General features: G+C 40.4%; 1 protein-coding gene across 1 annotated transcript in view; it reads left to right on the top strand.

The window, feature by feature from the left end:
• Positions 1–20,388, top strand: part of LOC131303225 (3-epi-6-deoxocathasterone 23-monooxygenase CYP90C1) — a 38,037-nt gene that overhangs the window by 2,007 nt on the left and 15,642 nt on the right. The window contains 3 exon segments of the mRNA XM_058329989.1: positions 2,486–2,816; positions 2,963–3,112; positions 9,830–10,105. Of these exon segments, the coding sequence (XP_058185972.1) occupies positions 2,486–2,816; positions 2,963–3,112; positions 9,830–10,105 (757 nt within the window).

Here is a 20,388-nt window from a genome sequence, read left to right as displayed (position 1 = left end):
CTCTTAGTTATAAACGATTAACTTTTTGGGCCCAACTTGATAACCACGCGCTAGCATGCATCATTGAGTGGCCAAATCAGTAGTATTTTCTTAGCGCTCATGTCCGTGGATTAAGGTCCTAAATTAACTTCATATTGCAATTCAAACCTACCACTTGATTGAGCCCGAACGCCCAACTTTGAACACCGTTTAATATTTCAACTTTGCGCTTTTGTATCAAACTCTCCAAATACCTACAACACAAAAATTAAGCATAAAACTCCAAGTAATAATATAAATAGACTTAGCAATGATAAATTAAGGGGCGCGTATATGAACATTTACGCGCCTATCAACCATCATTGGGGGGTGTCCTGAATTCCTCCTCTACAAATCAAAGCTTAAAATAATCTCACTTTTTTTAGTCAAATAAGCTTAAAAAGCTAAATGACTAATTATCTATAATTGTTAACAAATATTCTTTATCAGCTTTTTAAGCAAATAAACTGAATAAGTCAACTTATAAGTGCTAACAAACGGGGCCATCATTAGGGGGTGTCCTAAATTCCTCCTCCACTACTATGAACCATGCTTGTAGTGCGTTCTCCGTAATTTTTACTCATTTTGACTTTGTTCTCTGTAATTTTTACTCATTTTGACTTTGTGTGAAAGACAGGTCATTCTTCCTAAATTATTTTGTACTCATCAGGTGGCGTCATCATTTGTTGGTTCCAGTTAGTAGTATTTAATGAATTTTCTCTCTTAGCCGTCTCTTTTTAAATTAGTAGTATTAACAAAGTAAGAAAATATAATGTTTGGGGGATAAAATAGGAAGATAAAGTGATGAGAAATGCAATGATTCCCTAAAGAATCAACAAATGAAGACGAAGGGAGTAGAAATTAAAAAAAAAAACTATGGGTATACCATTTGTACACCAGATGTGTGACCCCGAGGTGGGTCTCACATAAATAATTGGAGCCGTTCAAGTTTTAAAAGTCTCTATAAATAAAATCAACTCATTTGAATATCAGTAAGGGTTTCATTAATTTTCATCCCTGAATTCACAAGGACAAAATTTGAATAAATTAATCATGCTCTTATTGATATCCGGAAGTTGGTTTTTTTTTCAAGAACTCTTAATATGATAAAATATTATAATCACATTGAACCCTAAACCTAATCTCCTATCAATATCCGAATTTTTTTTTTTTAGTAACTCTTAAAAAGATAAAATATTTTAGGAAATTGATTCACACTCCCTTTTTTGTTCTCCACACTCCCTTTTTTGTTTTTTTAGTGTTGAAAGTGTGATTTTTTGCTAGAAGACAAAACAATTAGTGTGTGGATAACAAAAAAGAGAGTGTGAATATCAATATTAATCAAATTAAACAGTTCATTAATGTTTCCTAATGATGATTACCCAAAAAAAATATTGTGTCCCGATGAACTCACAACTATTTGCTTTTCAATGGCAACTCTTAATTATTACTTGAGCAGTCTAATTCCATAGGTTTTAGCTTCCCGATGAACTCTCGACTTTTTTCTTTCCTCGTATATTGTACGTCCTTTTTGTCTTAACTTTAATTCAATAGGTAGGAAAATTCATTGTTTTGATCGAGATTGTATTCAATATTTGTGGGGCACTTTTGATTATTGGATTATTTTGAGGATGGGATTAAGGATAGGGATAGAGGGGACAAATGGGATCCATGGGGATAATAGATGCGATTATATAAATACTGGGATTAATTGTACTTCGTTGTGTTAGGTTGGAGTAGGATAAAGATGATGTGAATTAACTTTTACCCCTGGATGTGAAGGGAATTTAATCCGGAAGGGAAGGACTAGTTAAAATTGCCCTCCAAGTTGTATTAGTTAATAGCCCATACAAGCCACTACTATTTCAAAAAAATAGTCTGGAGTTGTCCAGTCTCTCCCCCAATACCTGCGCGACAAACACGGGACTATTACTAAAGGGGGGACATGCCTAATCCAAATCCCACCTCCTAGACCAAGAAACCGAACATGCCCGTGGAGTTCAATTTTGTTCACCCACCTTCAAAATTGGGTAAACATTATCCACCATCGTTCGCAATCTTATTCTGATGATGAGAACAATTCATCTCTTAGAACATGGTAACTTAATTCTCCCTACAAAAAATTTGTTCAATCGGATATCACTAAGGACTTGATAATGTCACACCATTTTCAATTTAGAAGTTTGACAGGAATCTGAACTGAAAATTTTGTGATTTAAACAAACAATTATCAATATTCGATTGTGTTGATCTTTTACAAGGTTAGTTTAGATATCATGTGCTAAGAGGTAAACGGTTCTGATCATCGAAATATGACCTGAAATAGAGTGAGTAATGTTCACTAACTTTTAAAGGTGGGTGACCAAAATTAAACTCATACTCATCTCTCTCTCTCTCTCTCTCTCTCTCTCTCTCTCTCTCTCTCTCTCTCTCTCTCTCCACAAATTAGTACTCCTCTATTAATTAGGTACGGGGCGGTTTTCAAAACGCATCTATTGGGGAGACGTCTAATTGTGTCTACTGACCCTGAAGTGAACAAGGTGGTTCTACAGAATCAAGGGAACATTTTCATACCCTACTATCCAAAATCAATCACAGAACTACTTGGCCAATCTTCTATACTCCAAATGAATGGAACTTTACACAGGAGAGTTCACGCACTCATAGGGGGCTTCTTCAGATCTCCTCAGCTCAAAGCCCGTGTAACTCCCTACATAGAAAATTCTGTCAAACTCACCTTGTCTACTTGGAAGAAGAAACACCAGTATCCCGTATACGTTCAAGAAGAAACCAAAAAGGTCTCTCTCTCTCTCTCTCTCTCTCTCTCTCTCTCTCTCTCTCTCGTGATTATACAATATACTGGATATTAATGACTGCCTGTATAACTAACATTGATGGATGAGAACTATTTATCCTAATTGGTTTGTATAAATTTGAATGTAAGATTACGTTTGAAGTTCTTGTCTGAGTGTTGATGGCTGTTGGTCCTGGTGAAGATTTGGATTTCCTGAAGCGAGAATACGGAGAATTTATCAAAGGATTGATTTGCTTACCCATTAACTTTCCTGGTACTCAGCTATATAGATCTCTCAAGGTACGGGTGTGTTTCCACTATATTTTTTGTCTACAATTTCTTGCCTTTAGCCAACTTGTTTCTACTAAATTTGTCAATTTAGTTTAGTGCAACTTGTCTACTCCTTTTATTATAGTGGAAACTTGTCTAGTTCACTTGTATTATTCGTCTACAACTTTATGCCTTTAGCCAACCTGTTTCCTCTAAACTTGTCCATTTAGTTTAGTGAAAACAACTGGTCTATATGTCAAGTGAAACAACTTGTCTACTTTAGTTTTGTGGAACACCACCATAGTACTCTTTTGTTTGTTATGTACTGTGTCTGCGTATGAGTAGTTATCTGCAAGCCAAGAGTGCCATACATGTACACATCCCTGCCTTAAATTTGGCATGCTCGTGTACATATGTGCACCCACTTATTTTTCCCCCCGGGTAAACAGACAGTTGGATACTTACCTTAAACAAGCAAAACAATACAGTCCAGCAATGACCAAACCCTGCTTACCATCCAAATACAGAACTCAACTAAGAATATTGAGAGATAGGTTCTAAGTCTCGCAGATTTGAATATCAATGTTGCAGCTCTCGATTCGCCTCCAGGAATTTGCTCAGCCTCTAATGTCTTCTGCTATCGAGCATAATATTGCCTCACCATTTTTAGTTTTCCCTGAAAATTTCCGGTGTTCCTCTCAAGCCATATATGGTATACAGCACACGCTAGAGCCAATTTAAACATACTGCTATCCAAGTTCTTCACTTTTACATACCTCAAAATCCAATCTGACTCTGAACTCCACGAGTTAGGAACCGTGACTATCCCCACTTTCCTCAACAGATGTTCCCAAACCCACTTTGAATACATACAATCAAAGAAGAGGTGGTTAATAGATTCATTAATACAGTAGCATAGAACACACAGGGGATTTACATTTATGTTCCAAGATCGCACTCTGTCCTTTGTTGCCAGTCTAGCTTTGCAGCAAAGCCAGAGAATAAAAGCCCATCTTGGTATAGTACCTTTGAACCACACTATATGGTGTCATGGGACCTGCAGACCTGCTTCACTGATTGCTCCCATTTCAGATTGCACAGTAAACATCCCATTTACACTAGAAACCCACCTGAGTCAGACCTGTCCAGATTTAGGGGTGCGCCCACAATTTGATGGGGAAGACAAATTACTCACACAAGAACCACAAGAGGTGATTCACAAATTTGAGAGAGAAAACACTCTGATTTTGTTTCTTCAAACTCAGAAAGACAAATATGAAAAACTCTCAGATTTCACTCTCTTATACTCTCTCTTTCTCACTCTTTAGTCTTTACTTTCCATGCTTTGATACATTAACACACACCCCTATATGTAGAGCACTAGATGACAGCTGAAATTGGTGGTGAATTAAGGCACCTTTGCTTTAAACCACCGTTTCATACATTAGTTGTGATATTGCACACAGCTCACCCACTTTTGAGGTTGCCTACTTTTGGAGGCTTTAATTTCTGGGTAATTAGGTTTGCTTTTCACATCACAATTGACAAACCACATATACAAGGATCTGGTTGTCATTATGTAATGCATAAATTTACACTAACACTTTGGTCACCACATTATGTTTGGATCATGCGATGTGTCACCACTGTATTGGTAGAATGTGCCCCATGCATCATTTAGTGGAGCACGTTCTATCAATACAACGGTGACTTAAACATCACATGGTGACCTAGATGTGGTCATGACAACATTCCTCATAAACTTAATCGTAACTGGAACCACTGACGACTCAAAAGATTTTTTTTTTAAATAGTTATTAACAAGCTTATATTTTTGCAAAAGTTATTAAGATATCAAATTTGAAAAGAAAATAATCACAATATTAAGTGTGCCAACACATAATTATTAAAATTGGATTTAATTCATTCTAAAATAGTAGTGTTTCTTAATAACTCGTGCGGTATCTGGCTAGCTAACCAATTAATCCGAGGAACCAATTTCATCTTCTATGAGTGGGGCTCAATTAAAGCCATAGTCAAAGTTTAAATGCACTATTTCTAAGTTAATATTTTACTAATTTAAATTTGGTCACGCACGTCCACATGCGGTAATCTTGTAGAGATATCTATTTTAATTGTTAGGCATCAAACTCAAATCAATTGACAATGAGTGGAGAGGCAGCTTAGGCTCATATGCTAGTTTGAAGGTTATAATTAATCAACGTGGGACAAGCTCCAACACTCCCCCGCACGTGCGACCCTGACCCGCACGTGGAGAGGTAAACAATGGATCATAACATAGAGATCACAATGAACAACGAGGCAGTCAACCAATAGAGTCTTGTCCAAAAGCTTCCGAAACCCTAGCTTTGATACCATGTGGAAACTTTATATCTAACTCAAAACCAATTAGCTATAAGTGGAGACTGGAGAGGCCGCCCAGGCTTATATACTAATTTTGGAGGTTATAATCAACCAGTGTTGGACAAGCTCGCATTTCCGTAGTACCAAAAAAAATTGGGACAAGATCTAACACTAATTATGTTGGGAGTGGGTCAAGCTACTATCCTTGTTTACCTATAACAATTGCAATACAATAGGCTTGGTTGTTAATAGTAAATAAACCCACTGATCTTGGACTTCTGTTATAAATACTTAAATGGCTAATTGCAGATGTGATGAGATATATTGTGTTTCTTCACCAGTGTCGTTTTCATATATGCTGACTTCTTGCTCTCAATTTTACTCCTAGTCTTTTCATGACATATATGCTCAGTATTCAAATCAAATTCCATCAATAATGTCATGCATATATGCCCAAAGGTCCTTTGTTCTTAGGGAAGGAGTACCATTTGACTTGGTGCAGGAGAGGGTATATTGTTCCTAAGTAGAGCGCAATTTCACGTGCCTTGACAACCCTAAAGGCTTTTCTAAACCTCTTTATAACATTTATTTGCTTGTTTTGGTAGATAAATATATATATTACTCCCTCTGTCCCAAATTGCTTGTCCCTTTTTACTATTTGGGACCTCTCAAAAAAATTATCTATATCTTTTAATTTGTAATACTTTTTATATTCGATATGGATCTTGTTTGATAGATCTCAATTAGTTCTATAATACGATGTTTTTGAAATTATATAAAACATTATAGATTGTGAGATATAGACAATTTTTTTAGTGGCACAACTGCCCAAAAGAGGCCAGCAATTTGGGACAGATGGAGTAATTGACTTGCATAGTCTTTCAGAAATTCCTAAGTCGTATTCTGTCCTACAAAAGGAACTTAGCCAGGAAATGAGTTGATAGCTCATAAGGGATACTCAAATCCCAAACCAAAAGCTTTATGGAAGCCTCATGATATTTAACTTTTGAGTTGCATAATAGCCTCGTGATATTAAACATATCTCTTCCAATGTAGGTAACCAATCATTTCATCAATCGAGCTTACAAATACATCAAATGAAATGTATATTAGGAAAAGAAATGGCTTCTCTGCAGTCTGGGTTTAGATAACAGAGAACAGTCCGTGTACTCTGAGCCATCCAAAAGTGTTTTAATGGTCAGATTTGTTTAAAGACTTTTACCAGTAACAGTATATTCTTACCATTAACCATCTTTAACAAATTTGAACCATTTATTGCTAAAATGGACGATCAAGATGCGACTACTTCCGGCAGTGGGGATGACTTTGGAATGCAGAGATGATGCAATCCAAAATATCAAAGGGAATCAAAGATTCAAAGAAATTAGCAAAATCCCATTTAAGGGGATAAACCCCAAAGGGTAGAGAGAGACTATTTCTCAATCAATATATTCTATATTCTTAATAATCAAAAGCTACCAAAATGAAAGACCAACTCACCTAGACTCAAGACTCTATTAACACTAAGGACACTAAAATGACATAAGTACCTTCAAAGCTATTGCATCAAACATCTCCTCTAAAGAAGAAAACTTGTCCTCAAGTTGGACACAAGACATGTCCAACTTATGAAGAAAAACATAGAACTGTAAAACTATTTATTATACAGCTCCAAAGTAGGCGCGTGGCTGCATTTCCTTGATCCATGTCACCCTCATCACAATCAATCCTCAATGTGAGCTTCTTCTTGTATACATCCACCGCGGCCATACTTGGGAGTGAATAAGCAATCCATTTGACATGTCTTCGGTGCAACAAAACACCATCAAAAGATCTCCAAACACATACTCCCAAAATATACTTAGACCAATCATCATTCGAAGATTTAAAAACGTGCACCACATCATACCTAAAGGGTCTTCAAACTGTTCCATGACCATGAGTGCTTCTGCTTCTTTTGGTGAAGTTCGGTGGGCGGTTGTGGGCAGAAGTCTTAGCTTGGGGACCAATGCACCGCAAACTTGAACATCTTGCAATTGGGGCAACTCGAGAGGCAACACTTGAAAGCAATCCTTGACCTTTGGTTCAATCAACTCTTCATCAAATAGTGGAACTTCCAAATCATTCCCATGCTCTTCAAGTTGAGTGTCTTGTACCAAAGGCAACTTGAAAGTCAAGTCTTGAGAGCAATCTTCAGTCTCAAAGTCACGACTTCCTTCTTCTCCATAACCTTCCGCCAAAAGTTCATCAATTAGCATTCCCTCTTCATTATCAACACCAAACTCCTCATTCGGAAACTCATCAAAGACGGGCACATCTTCAAACTCATCTTCAATCTCAAAGACACAATCATCTTCAAGAACACCCTCAAGTTCTTCATTAGGATATTTATCAAAGATGGGAGCATCGTCAAAATAACCGTGTTTCATCTCATCACCAAACACATCCGTATTGAAGTTCATCTTCTCCTCAACAAAGAGGGCATTACTTTGATTCTCATAAGCATTTTCACCAACGTCTAACTTGAAACTAGATTTCCCATCCTTGAAGCATTCAAATTCCTCTTTTGAAGATGAATTTCTCGCCTTCAAAGTGTCAAATAAAGGCTGATGTTGTATTGGCACATCACCTATATCAACTGTGCTTTGTACTCCAACCCGAAAAGACTTCCCACAAGTCCTATGCTTTAGCAACATTAGTCAAATAACCAACATTGGCAAAGTGAGGGAAAGATAAGAATCATTTCTCAAACGTTTTCTTCATCTCTCCCACTCTCTAATCTTTCCCTTGCTTCTCTTTTTCCGACTATCTTGTAATTGTTCCCATCAATGGGAGGCTCTTCCTCGAAGGTATTTAGAAACTAACTTTACTTTCATTTCATCCGAGATAACAGGGCATTCAAATACTCTCTCAAGAGTATTCAACCAATTGACAAACTCCTTAGGAGTGAAGCTTCTATCAGACTTAAGGAGTTCATGGTCAATGTTGTTCAAACATGCTCTATGCCAATGCGGAGCACCAAAACAATTCTCAAATCGAATGCAATTCATACCTTTGGTTGGAAGTTGCAAATGCCGCATCTTCTCAACCAAGATAGGTACTTCACTCAACTCTTTAATCTCATTCCAATTTTCATTTGAATTGCCATAGGCATCAATTTCATCACCAAAATTTCCCATAACATCTCTACCTCCTCTACTTCCTCTACCTCTTTGCGCCATTTTCAATAGTCCAACACAATCAAACCCTGTGAATTCAGTCACAAATAGAGCCCCAGTTAACTCAGTACCAGTCAACTCAGCAAACCCACCCAAACTTGAGAAAAAATGAAACCCAATCACGAAAACATACAGCAACTACACCTATAACAAATCTGAGTCCAAGATCAATGGAAATCAATCAGAAATCCACCCAATCTAGAAAATTCACCTGTTTAGGGTCTGAAATCAGTCGAATCAGGTCAAATCGAGTCTCAATCAGGTAGCAATGGCCTCCATTAGGGTTTGCGAACTCTGTAGTGGTCAAACCGAGTCTCAAAACAAGCTATATAGGCCCCGAATCAGATCAAATAGAGTCAAACCCTTCAGATCTGGTTCGAACAGGTTCGAAAATGACTGAATCAAGTTCGAAAATGGCCGGGTCGAGTCATATGACCTTCCAATCAACACAAAAGAGGTCGATTGTTCTTCAACAGTCCTCGAATCAGCAACCTAAGGCTCGAATTAGACCATACACGTGAATTTCGTACTCGAAAAGGTATATTGGGGTTCGAAATCTCTTGGGTATTGCTTATGCAGGTTCGTACAGCTTTGATTTGGGCTAGAATAGGGTTTCAGAGGCTTGGGTACTCGCGATTTGAAGTTTTGAGTTTCAATCTGAATGTATTAGGCCTCGAATCAAAGTTTTGGGGTTTGAATATGAGTAGATATGGTAAAAACAAGTTGAATGATGCCTCCGGTGAGATTTTCTGGCGAGGTTTTACGATTCTAGCAAGATTCTCCAGGGAGGTAGCTTTCCGGCTAAACTCTCCGGTGAGATAAAGGGCTAGGATCAAACTAGAAGCTTTGATACCAAATGAAGATGAGAATCCACGGTTTTGATTTACCACTTGTAAATATTGATCGTACGTGTCCAAGTATAGGAACCACAGGCGAAATAGGAATTTCACACAATTTTACATTATCCACCCCCTTATATCCCCATCCTACAAAAACTAAACAAACTAACTTTTAATCCCCCCCTTCTAACATAATTCCCCCTCATTTCATATCCCTCTCTTATTATATCCCTCTTCTCCCCTCCAAAACATATCCCTCCGCCAAACAGACCTAACATTTCTCATATGTGTTGGACGTTTCATAACAAAGTTTTTCATGCATGCAGGCAAAGGAGAGGTTGTTGGACATGACACGAAGGATCATAGAGGAGAGAAGAATAGCTCTACAGGAGAGTGATGAAAACTGTGTGGCAAATGGTGCAGTGGATGTGTTGTTACGTGACACTGGTGAATCAAATGAGACCAGTCAATGTCTTCCATTGGATTTTATTAGTGGGAACATCATAGAGATGATGATCCCAGGGGAGGACTCTGTGCCCATGGTCATGACCCTAGCTGTCAAATTTCTCAGTGACAGCCCCATCACTCTAAGGCAATTAGTGGTATGGATCTCAAACTTCTTTTGGGAAATTATCTTGTGCTTCTTGGTAGTGTTGTCCAACCATAATAAGGAAGTACTACAATGATTAGGGTTTCTGACACAGCGTTGTAGCAGAAGAGGGATTAGATATCGTTAAGTAGACGAATGGGGTTAGATATCGTTTTAACAGACGATCACCTTCTTGACTCCACAAGAAAAGATAGACAAACCTTGCGCACAAGGAATATAGAGAGAACTCTGATTTTTATTGAATGATTGAATGAATAACAAGGACGTTTGCACCCTTATTTATACTAGTAATAGGCCTAGCTAATAAGGTAACACTTGGCTACCAAGAATACAACTTGGAGTAGGGACCAAGCAAAACAAAATAAGGAAATAAAAAACTCTAGGAAAACTAGAAAATAGGAAACTAGAATTGTGCTAAATAGGTAGCACTAAATAAGATCTCCTATTATTATTATTCCCTAACAAAAGTTGCCAAAACAAGTGGCATAAATTAAAAATAAAATTCTAGAATTAAAAGTTCCTATAACTTGAATGTCTTGATCAATACTTCTTCCTTGATTTGATCCTATCAAAACTTTCCAGAAAATTTGTAGAGATTTGTTCTACATCAATCTCCCCTTCTTTGAAAGAACTCGTCCTCGAGTTAACAATAAGTATGGCCACACATCTGGAACTGAATGATACTCGAACAGATCCTGAACATTGAAATTCTTGGAAATAGCTAGTTCTTCCGGAAGATCCACCACATAAGCATTATCATTGATTTTCTGCAAAATTCGAACAGGACCAATCTTCTTGTGCTTAAGCTTGTTGTAAGTACCCACTAGAAACCTCTCTTTGCGCAAATGCACCATCACCATGTCTCCCAACGAAATCCTTTACGCGCCTATGTTTATCCGTAACAGCTTTGTACTTTGCAGCAGACTCCTCCAACTTCTGCTTGACCTCTACATGGATATTCGCCACCTTTTCCGCCATGTGACCTGCAATAACACTCATTCCAGGAAGCTTGGTGTGGGCACACGCCCCCTGAAAATTCTATTTTTGTGTATAAAATCGGGTGCGCCCTTTTTTGGAAAAGCGCAGCGAAACTCTACAATTCAGAGTCGCCACTCGGGTTTTAGCGGTGAAACACCTAAGGAACCGAACTTGAAATGTTTGCTATGTTTGATTTTGAAAAGGCATAGACTAGTCCGTCGTCACCTTCGATATCTGAGGTTCGGGAGCCAGATTACGAGAGGGGAAGGGTTTTATGGCACCCCTCTCGCCCAATACGGAGATCGGTCTCTACTCAGGCATTTTGTAAAACATTTGCATTTTTCTCTCATTGATCATTTTTTAACCAGTTAGGGCGGGGGAACAGTTAAAAGGGATTAAAACTGTAACAAGTTGCATTATGTGATAAAATGTGATGGATGATTGATTGAAGCAATCAACATAGATTGAGAACAAGCACCTGTGAGCATTTTAGACAAACTAGAACACACTGACCCAGGATGGCACACACAGGAGAAAACCTGTATGCATTGGCCAGGCCACTGCATACAGAGATGACCTGCGTACTCCACCATAGGACTGGCGTGTGCCGATAGATCTAAGTTTACAGCTCCTACTCTCAAGCCAATGCATACAAAGATGACCTGCGTACTCCACCATAGGACTGGCGTGTGCCGATAGATCTAAGTTTACAGCTCCTACTCTCAACCCTCTGGGCTCTGGAAAGGACCAGTGCACACCCACACCCAGGACAAACCACACAGTTAGTATAGCAGCATATATACAGTTACAGACAGTATAAATGAATATGTGGAAACAAAATGGACATAATACCCCATAAACAGTGTGGGGAAACAAATAAAGGACAAGACTAAGCTACCATGCAAGGGCCAGCCATTGGACTTTGACCTAACTGCCGTACGCAAGTCATGAAAGTGTGGGCACAGGCCCCGAAAATTTCGAGTTTGTATTTTGAAAATCGGGTGCGCCCCTTTTGGAAAAGCGCGACGAAACGCTTCAATTCAGAGTCGCCACTCGAGTTTTAGCGGTGAAATATCCAAGGAACCGAACTTGAAACGTTTTGCTACGTCGTTTGATTTTGAAAAGGCGTAGACTGGTCCGTCGTCACCTTCGATATTTGAGGTTCGAGAGCCAGGTTACGAGAGGGGAAGGGTTTTATGGCACCCCTCTCGCCCAATCCGAAGATCGGTCTCTACTTGGGCATTTTATAAAACGTTTGCATTTTTCTCTCTTTAATCATTTTCTTTAGCCAATTAGGGCGGGGGAGCAGTTTAAGGGGGATTAAGACTGTAACAAGTTGCATTTACGAGATAATGTATGACATATGATTGATCTAAACAAGTATAATAGATTGAGAACAAGCACCTGTGAGCGTTTTAAATAAACTGGAATACACTGCCCCAGAATGAGGCACACAAGAGGAGGCTGTATGCACTGGCCAGGCCACTGCATGCAGAGATGACTTGCGTGCGCCACCTGTATACTGGCGTGCGCCGGTAAATCTAAACTCACAGCTCTTGTTTCTCAACCCTCTGGGCTCTGGAAGGACCAGTGCACACCCAGGATAAACCACGCAGTTAATATGGCGGAATAAATACAGTTGCAGGCAGCAGCGATGACTTTTGGAGCAATGAAGTGAATAGAGCACCCCATAAATAGTGTGGGGAGTATAAACAATGGCCTAGGCTTGACTGTCATGCAAGGGCCAGCCACTGGATCTATTGAAACTGTCGTACGCCAGTCTATAGACCCCGTACGCCAGTTACACTACTTGGTCAGTGCTTGGCTTTGCATGACCTGGGTTCTGGAACATGACCAGAAGGATCCCAGAGGCCTTAAAATATAAATACAGATAAGGAGCTACACAGTTCTAAGATACAGAAAGCAATAAACTGGTTCTTATCATGCTTAAAGGTGATAAAATAAAATGAAAGCAGGAAAATGGATGATCGGTGGTCCCCACATAGCCATAACTGGCGTACGGCTTGTAATTACTGGCGCGTGCCACTTATCATCACACACGATCATTGAATCTTTGCCAGTTTTAAGGCCAAGACTGGTATTGATTACCAGGCTTGACCCTGCTAGCACCCCTCAGGGGTCAGAACAGGGCACAGAGCAAAAGGTGGTATACCTTTTTATTGGCCTTTGATGGAAGGTTTGAGCTTTGAACTTGTAGTTTAAAGGATGGATGATGGGTATGGGGGTGTGATGAGTGTATGGGAGAGGGTTGGTTCTCTCTTTCAACTAATGGGAGAAGAAAGAGAGCAAGAAGGAGAGAGAAGACTTGAATACTCTTTAAGAGTCTTAACCTTGTGAACCCCTTGCATATAAATGCAAGGGGGGTATTTATAGCCCAGGAATGGACTGAAGAAAGGTTGATCAGCTAGGGTTAAGGGCTGGTTAGGTAAAGGGAAGGAGTCTCCATGCATTAAATGCATGAGACTTGGCTTGAAAGGTGGTGTAGGAGAGAGGGGGAGCCGGGTGCGCGATTATAATCATCAGGGGACTGTAGCCTACGTCAGGATGGCCACAAAAGTTTTGAGCACGTGGTTGAATAGTGATGATTTGACCGGCTTTGATTGGCGAACGCCGACATTGTACCTGCGTGCGCCGGTGAGAACTGAGTCAACGGTCGATGACTGACACGTGCAGTTGACCGGCGCATGCCAGGAAAGTACTAGCGTAAGCAAGTGTGGTTTTGCTGAGGCCTTTTGGTTCTGGCTTGAAGGGTTTAGGTCAGGCTTGATGAAAGTTTGAACAGGTTTCAGGACGCTCAGAGCTCAAACGCACCGTTAGCCTCGGGGTATTCTTGACCACAATTATCATTGGGGAATCAAAAGATAAGCTGGTCTGGACAGTCCAAAATAGGGTGTCTACAGAAAGACCGCACGCCAGTTACGTCATTTGTTCAATGCTTGGCTTTGCATTATCTGGGCTCTGGATCACGACCAGAAGTATCCCAAAGGCCTTCTAAAGCAAAAACAGTAGACAAATAACTACGCAGTATCGCAGTTCTAAGTGCAGAAAGCAGTAAACTGGTTATTTGCATGCAATAAGGTGATAAAGTGAAAAGAAAAGTAGAAAATGGATGATCAATGATCCCCACACCAGTATTGCGCGTACTGCCATAACTGGCGTACGGCACTGGCGTGCGCCATTGATGATCTCACACGGTCCTTGAAACCTTGCCAGCTTTAGGGCCAGGACTGGTATTGATTACCAGCCTTGACCCTGCCAGCCCCCCTCTGGGATCAAAACAAAAAGGTTACAAAAGTGGTATACCTCTAGCTTTGAGGTTGATGGAATGTTTGAGTTTTGATGGATGGAGAATGAGTGAAAGAAGTGTTATGGTATGTGAGAGTGTATTCCTTGCTTGTTCTTTCAATGGATGAAAAAAAGAAGCAAAGAACCAAGTGAAAGGGAAAAGAGAACTTGGGAGTTCTTAATGAGGTTAACCTTGTGAACCCCCTTGCATATAAATGCAAGGGGGGTATTTATAGCCAAAGAGTGACTGAGAGAGGGCAGTAACCAACTGGGTTAAAGGCTGGTTTGGTTAGGAGAGGAAGTCTCCATGCATTAAATGCATTAAATGCATGGGACTTGGCTTGAAAGGGTTTGTGGGAGAGAATGGGACATCTCTGCACGTTGGCAATCATCAGAGGACTGTTCATCATACTGGGGTGGCCGCAAAAGTCTCGGGCACGTGGTTGAATAGTGACATTTGACTGGTGTACGCTATCTTTGTACCTGCGTGCACCAGTGGTGACTAAGTCAACGGTCGATGACTGACACATGTCAGTTTACCAGCGCATGCCAGAATGGAATTAGCGTAAGCCAGTAGGGTTTTGCTGAGGCCATTTGGTTCTGACTTGAAGGGTTTGAAAGAGGTTCGACAAATGTTTGAATGAGTTTCGGGATGCTCAAAGCTCAAACACACCAACAATCTCGGGATGTTCTTGACCTTAATCATCATCAGGGAATCAAAGACCGCAAGTAAACTAATCCGGATAGTCCAAAATACGGTGTCTACACTTGGGAATGGGCACCAAATCCAATGTGTGCAATGGGGGATGCACATAGACAATTTCAAACGGTGATTTGCCAGTGGATCGATTTGGTACATTGTTGAATGCGAACTCTGCTTGAGAGATAGCGAAATCCCACTGCCTTGGACTATCTTGACACAAACTTTGCAGAATATTCCCCAATGTATGATTAACCACCTCTGTTTGACCATCGGTTTGGGGGTGAGAAGTAATATTATACTTAAAAGAAGTATCAAGTCGTTTCCATAAAGTTCGCCAAAAATGAAAGGAATTTGCTGTCACGATTTGAAATGATAGTCTTTGGCAAACCATGAAGACGAACCACCTCTCGAAAGAACAACTGAGCTATGTGATTGGCATCGGAATGAAATGTGCCATCTTTGAGAATTGATCAACGACAACAAAGATAGAATCTGTACCTCGCTGTGTCCTCGGAAGTCCAAGAACAAAATCCATAGAAAGGTCTTCCCAAGGTGCTTCAGGAATGGGAAGAGGCATGTATAGTGCAGTATTCTGCACTTGCCCCTTTGCCGTTTGACACGTGTAACAATGCTTCACATCTCAACATCTCGCTTTAGTTGTGACCAATAGTAACGAGCCTCAACTAACGATATGCTCGTCTCCCCCCAAGTGTCCACCTAGGCCTCCACCATGAGTCTCCCTGATAATTTGCTCTCACAAATATCCTCGAGGAATACAAAGCCGGTACTTGAAGAACATAAACCCTTCGAGCAACTGAAATTTGCTTGAGTCGGGAAAACTTGAGTTACATTTTGCCCATTCCTCTTTGAAATCTTCATCTTCAGCATAGAGTTCCTTAAGATACTCAAAACCAGAGACCTCATTCTTGACAAATATGAGTAGTGAAGCTCACCTACTCAATGCATCAGCCACCTTGTTCATCTGGCCAGACTTGTGTTTAAGAGAGAAAGTGAACCTCTGTATATATGCAATCCACCTAGCATGCATGCAGTTTGGCTTGGTAGAGTTTTGGAGATACTTGAGGGCTTGATGATCACTATTCAGAACAAACTCCCGTTGAATGAGATACGCCTCCCAATGGTATAAGCTCCGCACCACAGCATACAGCTTTTGCTCATATGTAGTCCACTTTTGTCGGGCATCACTGAGTTTCTCACTAATGAAGGCTATTGGCCTACCTTCTTGAGAAAGAACAGCTCCGATGCCTACACCAGAAGCATCACAATCGACCTCGAATAACTTGTCAAAATCTGGAATCGCGAGGACTGGGGCTGTGGTTAACCTCTTTAAGCACGGCAAAGCTTTGTTCTGCAGTATCGGTCCACTCGCGAATTGCTTGAACCTTGGATTCATCAACTTTGATTCCTTGGGCACTTTCCACATAGCCCAAGAAAATTAGACTGTCCGTCAAGAAGCTGCACTTCTTCAAATTCACAGAGACTGTTCTCACGCAGTATATTAAACACTTCCCATGGATGTTTCATGTGTTCCTCTTCACTTCAACTATAAATCAGGATATCATCGAAATAAACTACTACGAATTTTCCAAGGGGCTGGAATACCTGATTCATTAATCACATGAATGTGCTAGGTGCATTGGACAGTCCGAATGGCATAACAAGCCACTCAAACAACCCTTCTCTCGTCTTGAATGCCATTTTCCACTCATCACCCGGACGAATACGAATTTGGTGGTAGCCACTCTTCAAATCTATCTTTGAGAACACCCTCGAGCCACCCAATCTGTCAAGCATGTCATCTAGCCTCGGTATTGGAAACCTGTACTTCACTGTGATTTTGTTGATGGCCTTGCTGTCGACACACATGCGCCAACTCCCATCTTTCTTTGGGGTTAGTAAGGCTGGCACGGCACACAGACTCATGCTTTCCCTGATCAGACTCTTCTGCAGCAACTCATTGACTTGTTCTTGTAAAATCTGGAACTCCTTTGGACTCATGCGATAGTGTGGCAAGTTCAGCAAGCTCGCTCCAGGAACGAGATCAATTTCATGCTGAATATTCCTCATAGGAGGTAATTCTGCTAGTAGTTCATCTAGAATAAGTCCTTCAAATTTGGCAATCAGTGGGACCTGGTACAAAAATTTCTTCTTTTGCTTCACCTTTGACTACTAGTGCATAAACCAGATGGGTTTCTCTGGCTTCTTTCATGATATCTGGTACAATTAGAAAAGAGTCTGCTTTAGTTGGAGAAGTTGTCACTCGACCTTCATGACGCATAGGAGCCAAGACAATCATTGCTTTGTTCTTGTAGAAGGTGTATGTATTGTCTTTTCCCTTATGTGTAGTGTTCAAGTCGTACTGCCATGGTGTAAACTGAGCAATAGAATTAGAAACCCAAAAACTAGGGTTATTTTCTCATTACGTTAGTTTATACAAGACTAAGAGAATAATTACACCGAGATCCTTATCTTCTAATCTAATTACACAAGGGCTCAATTACACACTAATTACACATACACCCATAACTTAACACTCCCCCTCAAGTTGGTGCAAAGATATCAATCAAGCCTAACTTGAACACAGCGGGGTGGAGACTCTTGCTACCAAGCCCTTTTGTGAATAAGTCAGCCAATTGATCCTCCGATTTCACAAAAGGCATACATATCGACCCATCACTCAGCTTCTCCTTGATGAAGTGCCTGTCAATCTCTATGTGCTTCGTTCTGTCATGTTGAACAGGATTATGAGCAATGTTGATGGCAGCTTTATTGTCACAGTAAAGTTTCATAGGACTACTATCAGAAATTCCCAAATCACATAACAAGGTTTGGAGCCACAAGAGCTCACAAACTCCATGAGCCATAGCTCTATACTCTGCTTTTGCGCTTGATTTGGCAACCACTGATTGCTTCTTACTTTGCCAAGTGACCAAATTCCCTCCAAAAAACCTCCAATCGTAGGTGACCATGATTAGAGAACAAAATTCCTTTCCCTGGAGCTGACTTGAGATACCTCAAGATACGATAAACTGCATCCAGATGTGGAGTACGAGGATCATGCATAAACTGACTAACAACACTAACTGCATAAGTAACATCTGGTCGAGTGTGAGCTAAGTATATCAATCGACCCACCAGTCGTTGATACCTCTCCTTATCAGTGTGCTCTCCCACATCTCCACTAAGATGATGGTTCGCCTCAATAGGAGAATTCGCAGGTCTAGAACCCAACATACCTGTTTCTTCCAAAAGATCAAGTATATATTTCCGTTGGGAGATAAAAATACCTCTATTAGACCTTGCCACCTCCATCCCTAGAAAGTATCTCAGTGATCCTAAATCCTTAATTTCAAACTCTTGAGCCAGATTAGACTTAAGATTAAGAATCTCATCCACATCATTGCCTGTCATTATTATATCATCAACATAGACAATAAGGACAGCAATCTTACCAGCAGCCCCCTTGATGAACATAGTATGATCTGCATGGCTTTGTTTGTATCCAAACCTTAACATAGCCTTCGAAAATCTGCCAAACCAAGCCCTAGGTGACTGCTTCAACCCGTAGAGAGCCTTCTTCAACCTACTGACCTTTCCTTCAGTTTCAGAGGAAGAAAAACCTGGAGGTATATCCATATATACCTCCTCCTCTAATTCACCATGAAGGAATGCATTCTTCACATCAAACTGTTGTAGGGGCCAATTCAAATTTGCAGCACATGATAGCAGGGCTCGTACAGAGTTCATCTTTGCTACCGGAGCAAACGTCTCCTCATAATCAATACCATAGGTTTGAGTAAAACCCTTGGCAACAAGTCTCGCCTTGTACCTCTCAACAGTACCATCAGAATTTTGCTTAACAGTGAAAACCCACTTGCATCCCACTGATTTCTTCCCTTCTGGAAGTGATACTAACTCCCAAGTGCCATTCTTTTTCAAAGCTGTCATCTCCTCTACCATAGCTCCTTTCCACTTAGGTATTACCAGTACATCCTGCCAATTCTGTGGAATAGATATAGAAGAAAGAGACGAAACAAAGGCATGGTATGAAAGAGATAAACGATCATAAGAAACAAACTGCGAGATAGGATGTAGGGTGCATGACCTGACACCTTTCCGAAGAGCAACAGGAAGATTATCAGAATCAATAAAAGGAGGTTCAATGGGAGAGGATTCATTACCAGATGAGTCGGCTGAGGAATTCAGAACTGGAGCAGGCAATTGTGATTGACAAGGTAGCATCACATAGGGGAGCTTTCCATTTTTCCGTCTAGTTCTAGTATAGACCTGCAAGTCAGGCCTTTGCCACCGTTGTGATCTGTTCTCGATATCACCACCAGTCATGTGTTGCTCTTTCTGCAGATACTGGTTCCTCTTCAGAGTTTCCCTTCTCCCCCTCACCATGATTAAAAAATAATTCGTCCCCCTGACCATGACTATAAACTTCCTTCATCTCTTCCTATCTATGCCGATGCTCCCCCTGAAGAGATGGATGGGAAGGAGAGTAAAAAGGGTCTGTTTCCCAAAAAGTGACATCCATAGAGACAAGAAATTTCCTAGAGGACGGATCATAACACTTATAACCTTTCTGGGTAGGAGAGTACCCAATGAAAATACATTTATGGGCTTTAGGACCTAACTTGCCACCAGAGGGATGAGGAGCATGAACAAAACATACACAACCAAAGACTCTCGAAGGAAGAGTCATGACACGAAAACTACCAGGAAGACACTCAATGGGAGTTTTGAAGTGAAGAACACTGGATGGCATACGGATAATAAGGTTAGTTGCAGTCAAAATCGCTTCGCCCCATAAATATTTGGGAACATTCATGGTAAATAACAGAGAGCGAGCAACTTCAGCAAGATGACGATTTTTGCGTTCAGCAACTCCATTTTGTTGTGAAGTGTCAACACAAGTCGTCTGAAAAAGAATGCCATTTTCATCCAGAAAGGTCCGAAAAATCCTATCGATATACTCAGTGCCATTGTCACTACGTAGAATTTTTATATTCGCATCAAATTGGGTGCGCACCATCGCATGAAAAGATTTAAAACAAGAAAAAACTTCATTCTTTGATTTAAGTAAATACACCCAAGTAACACGAGAATAACAGTCAACAAAAGTGACAAACCAGCGAAAACCTTTAAAAGAGGGAACAGGGGAAGGACCCCAAACATTAGAATGAATAACCATAAAAGGAGAGGCATTCCGTTTATTAATAGGTGCATAAAAAGAACGTCTATGTTTTCCAAGCTTCACAAAA

This window comes from Rhododendron vialii, chromosome 10a (genome assembly GCF_030253575.1).
Source record: "Rhododendron vialii isolate Sample 1 chromosome 10a, ASM3025357v1".
Lineage (NCBI taxonomy): Eukaryota > Viridiplantae > Streptophyta > Magnoliopsida > Ericales > Ericaceae > Rhododendron > Rhododendron vialii.
This window is presented reverse-complemented; position numbering and strand designations above follow the sequence as displayed.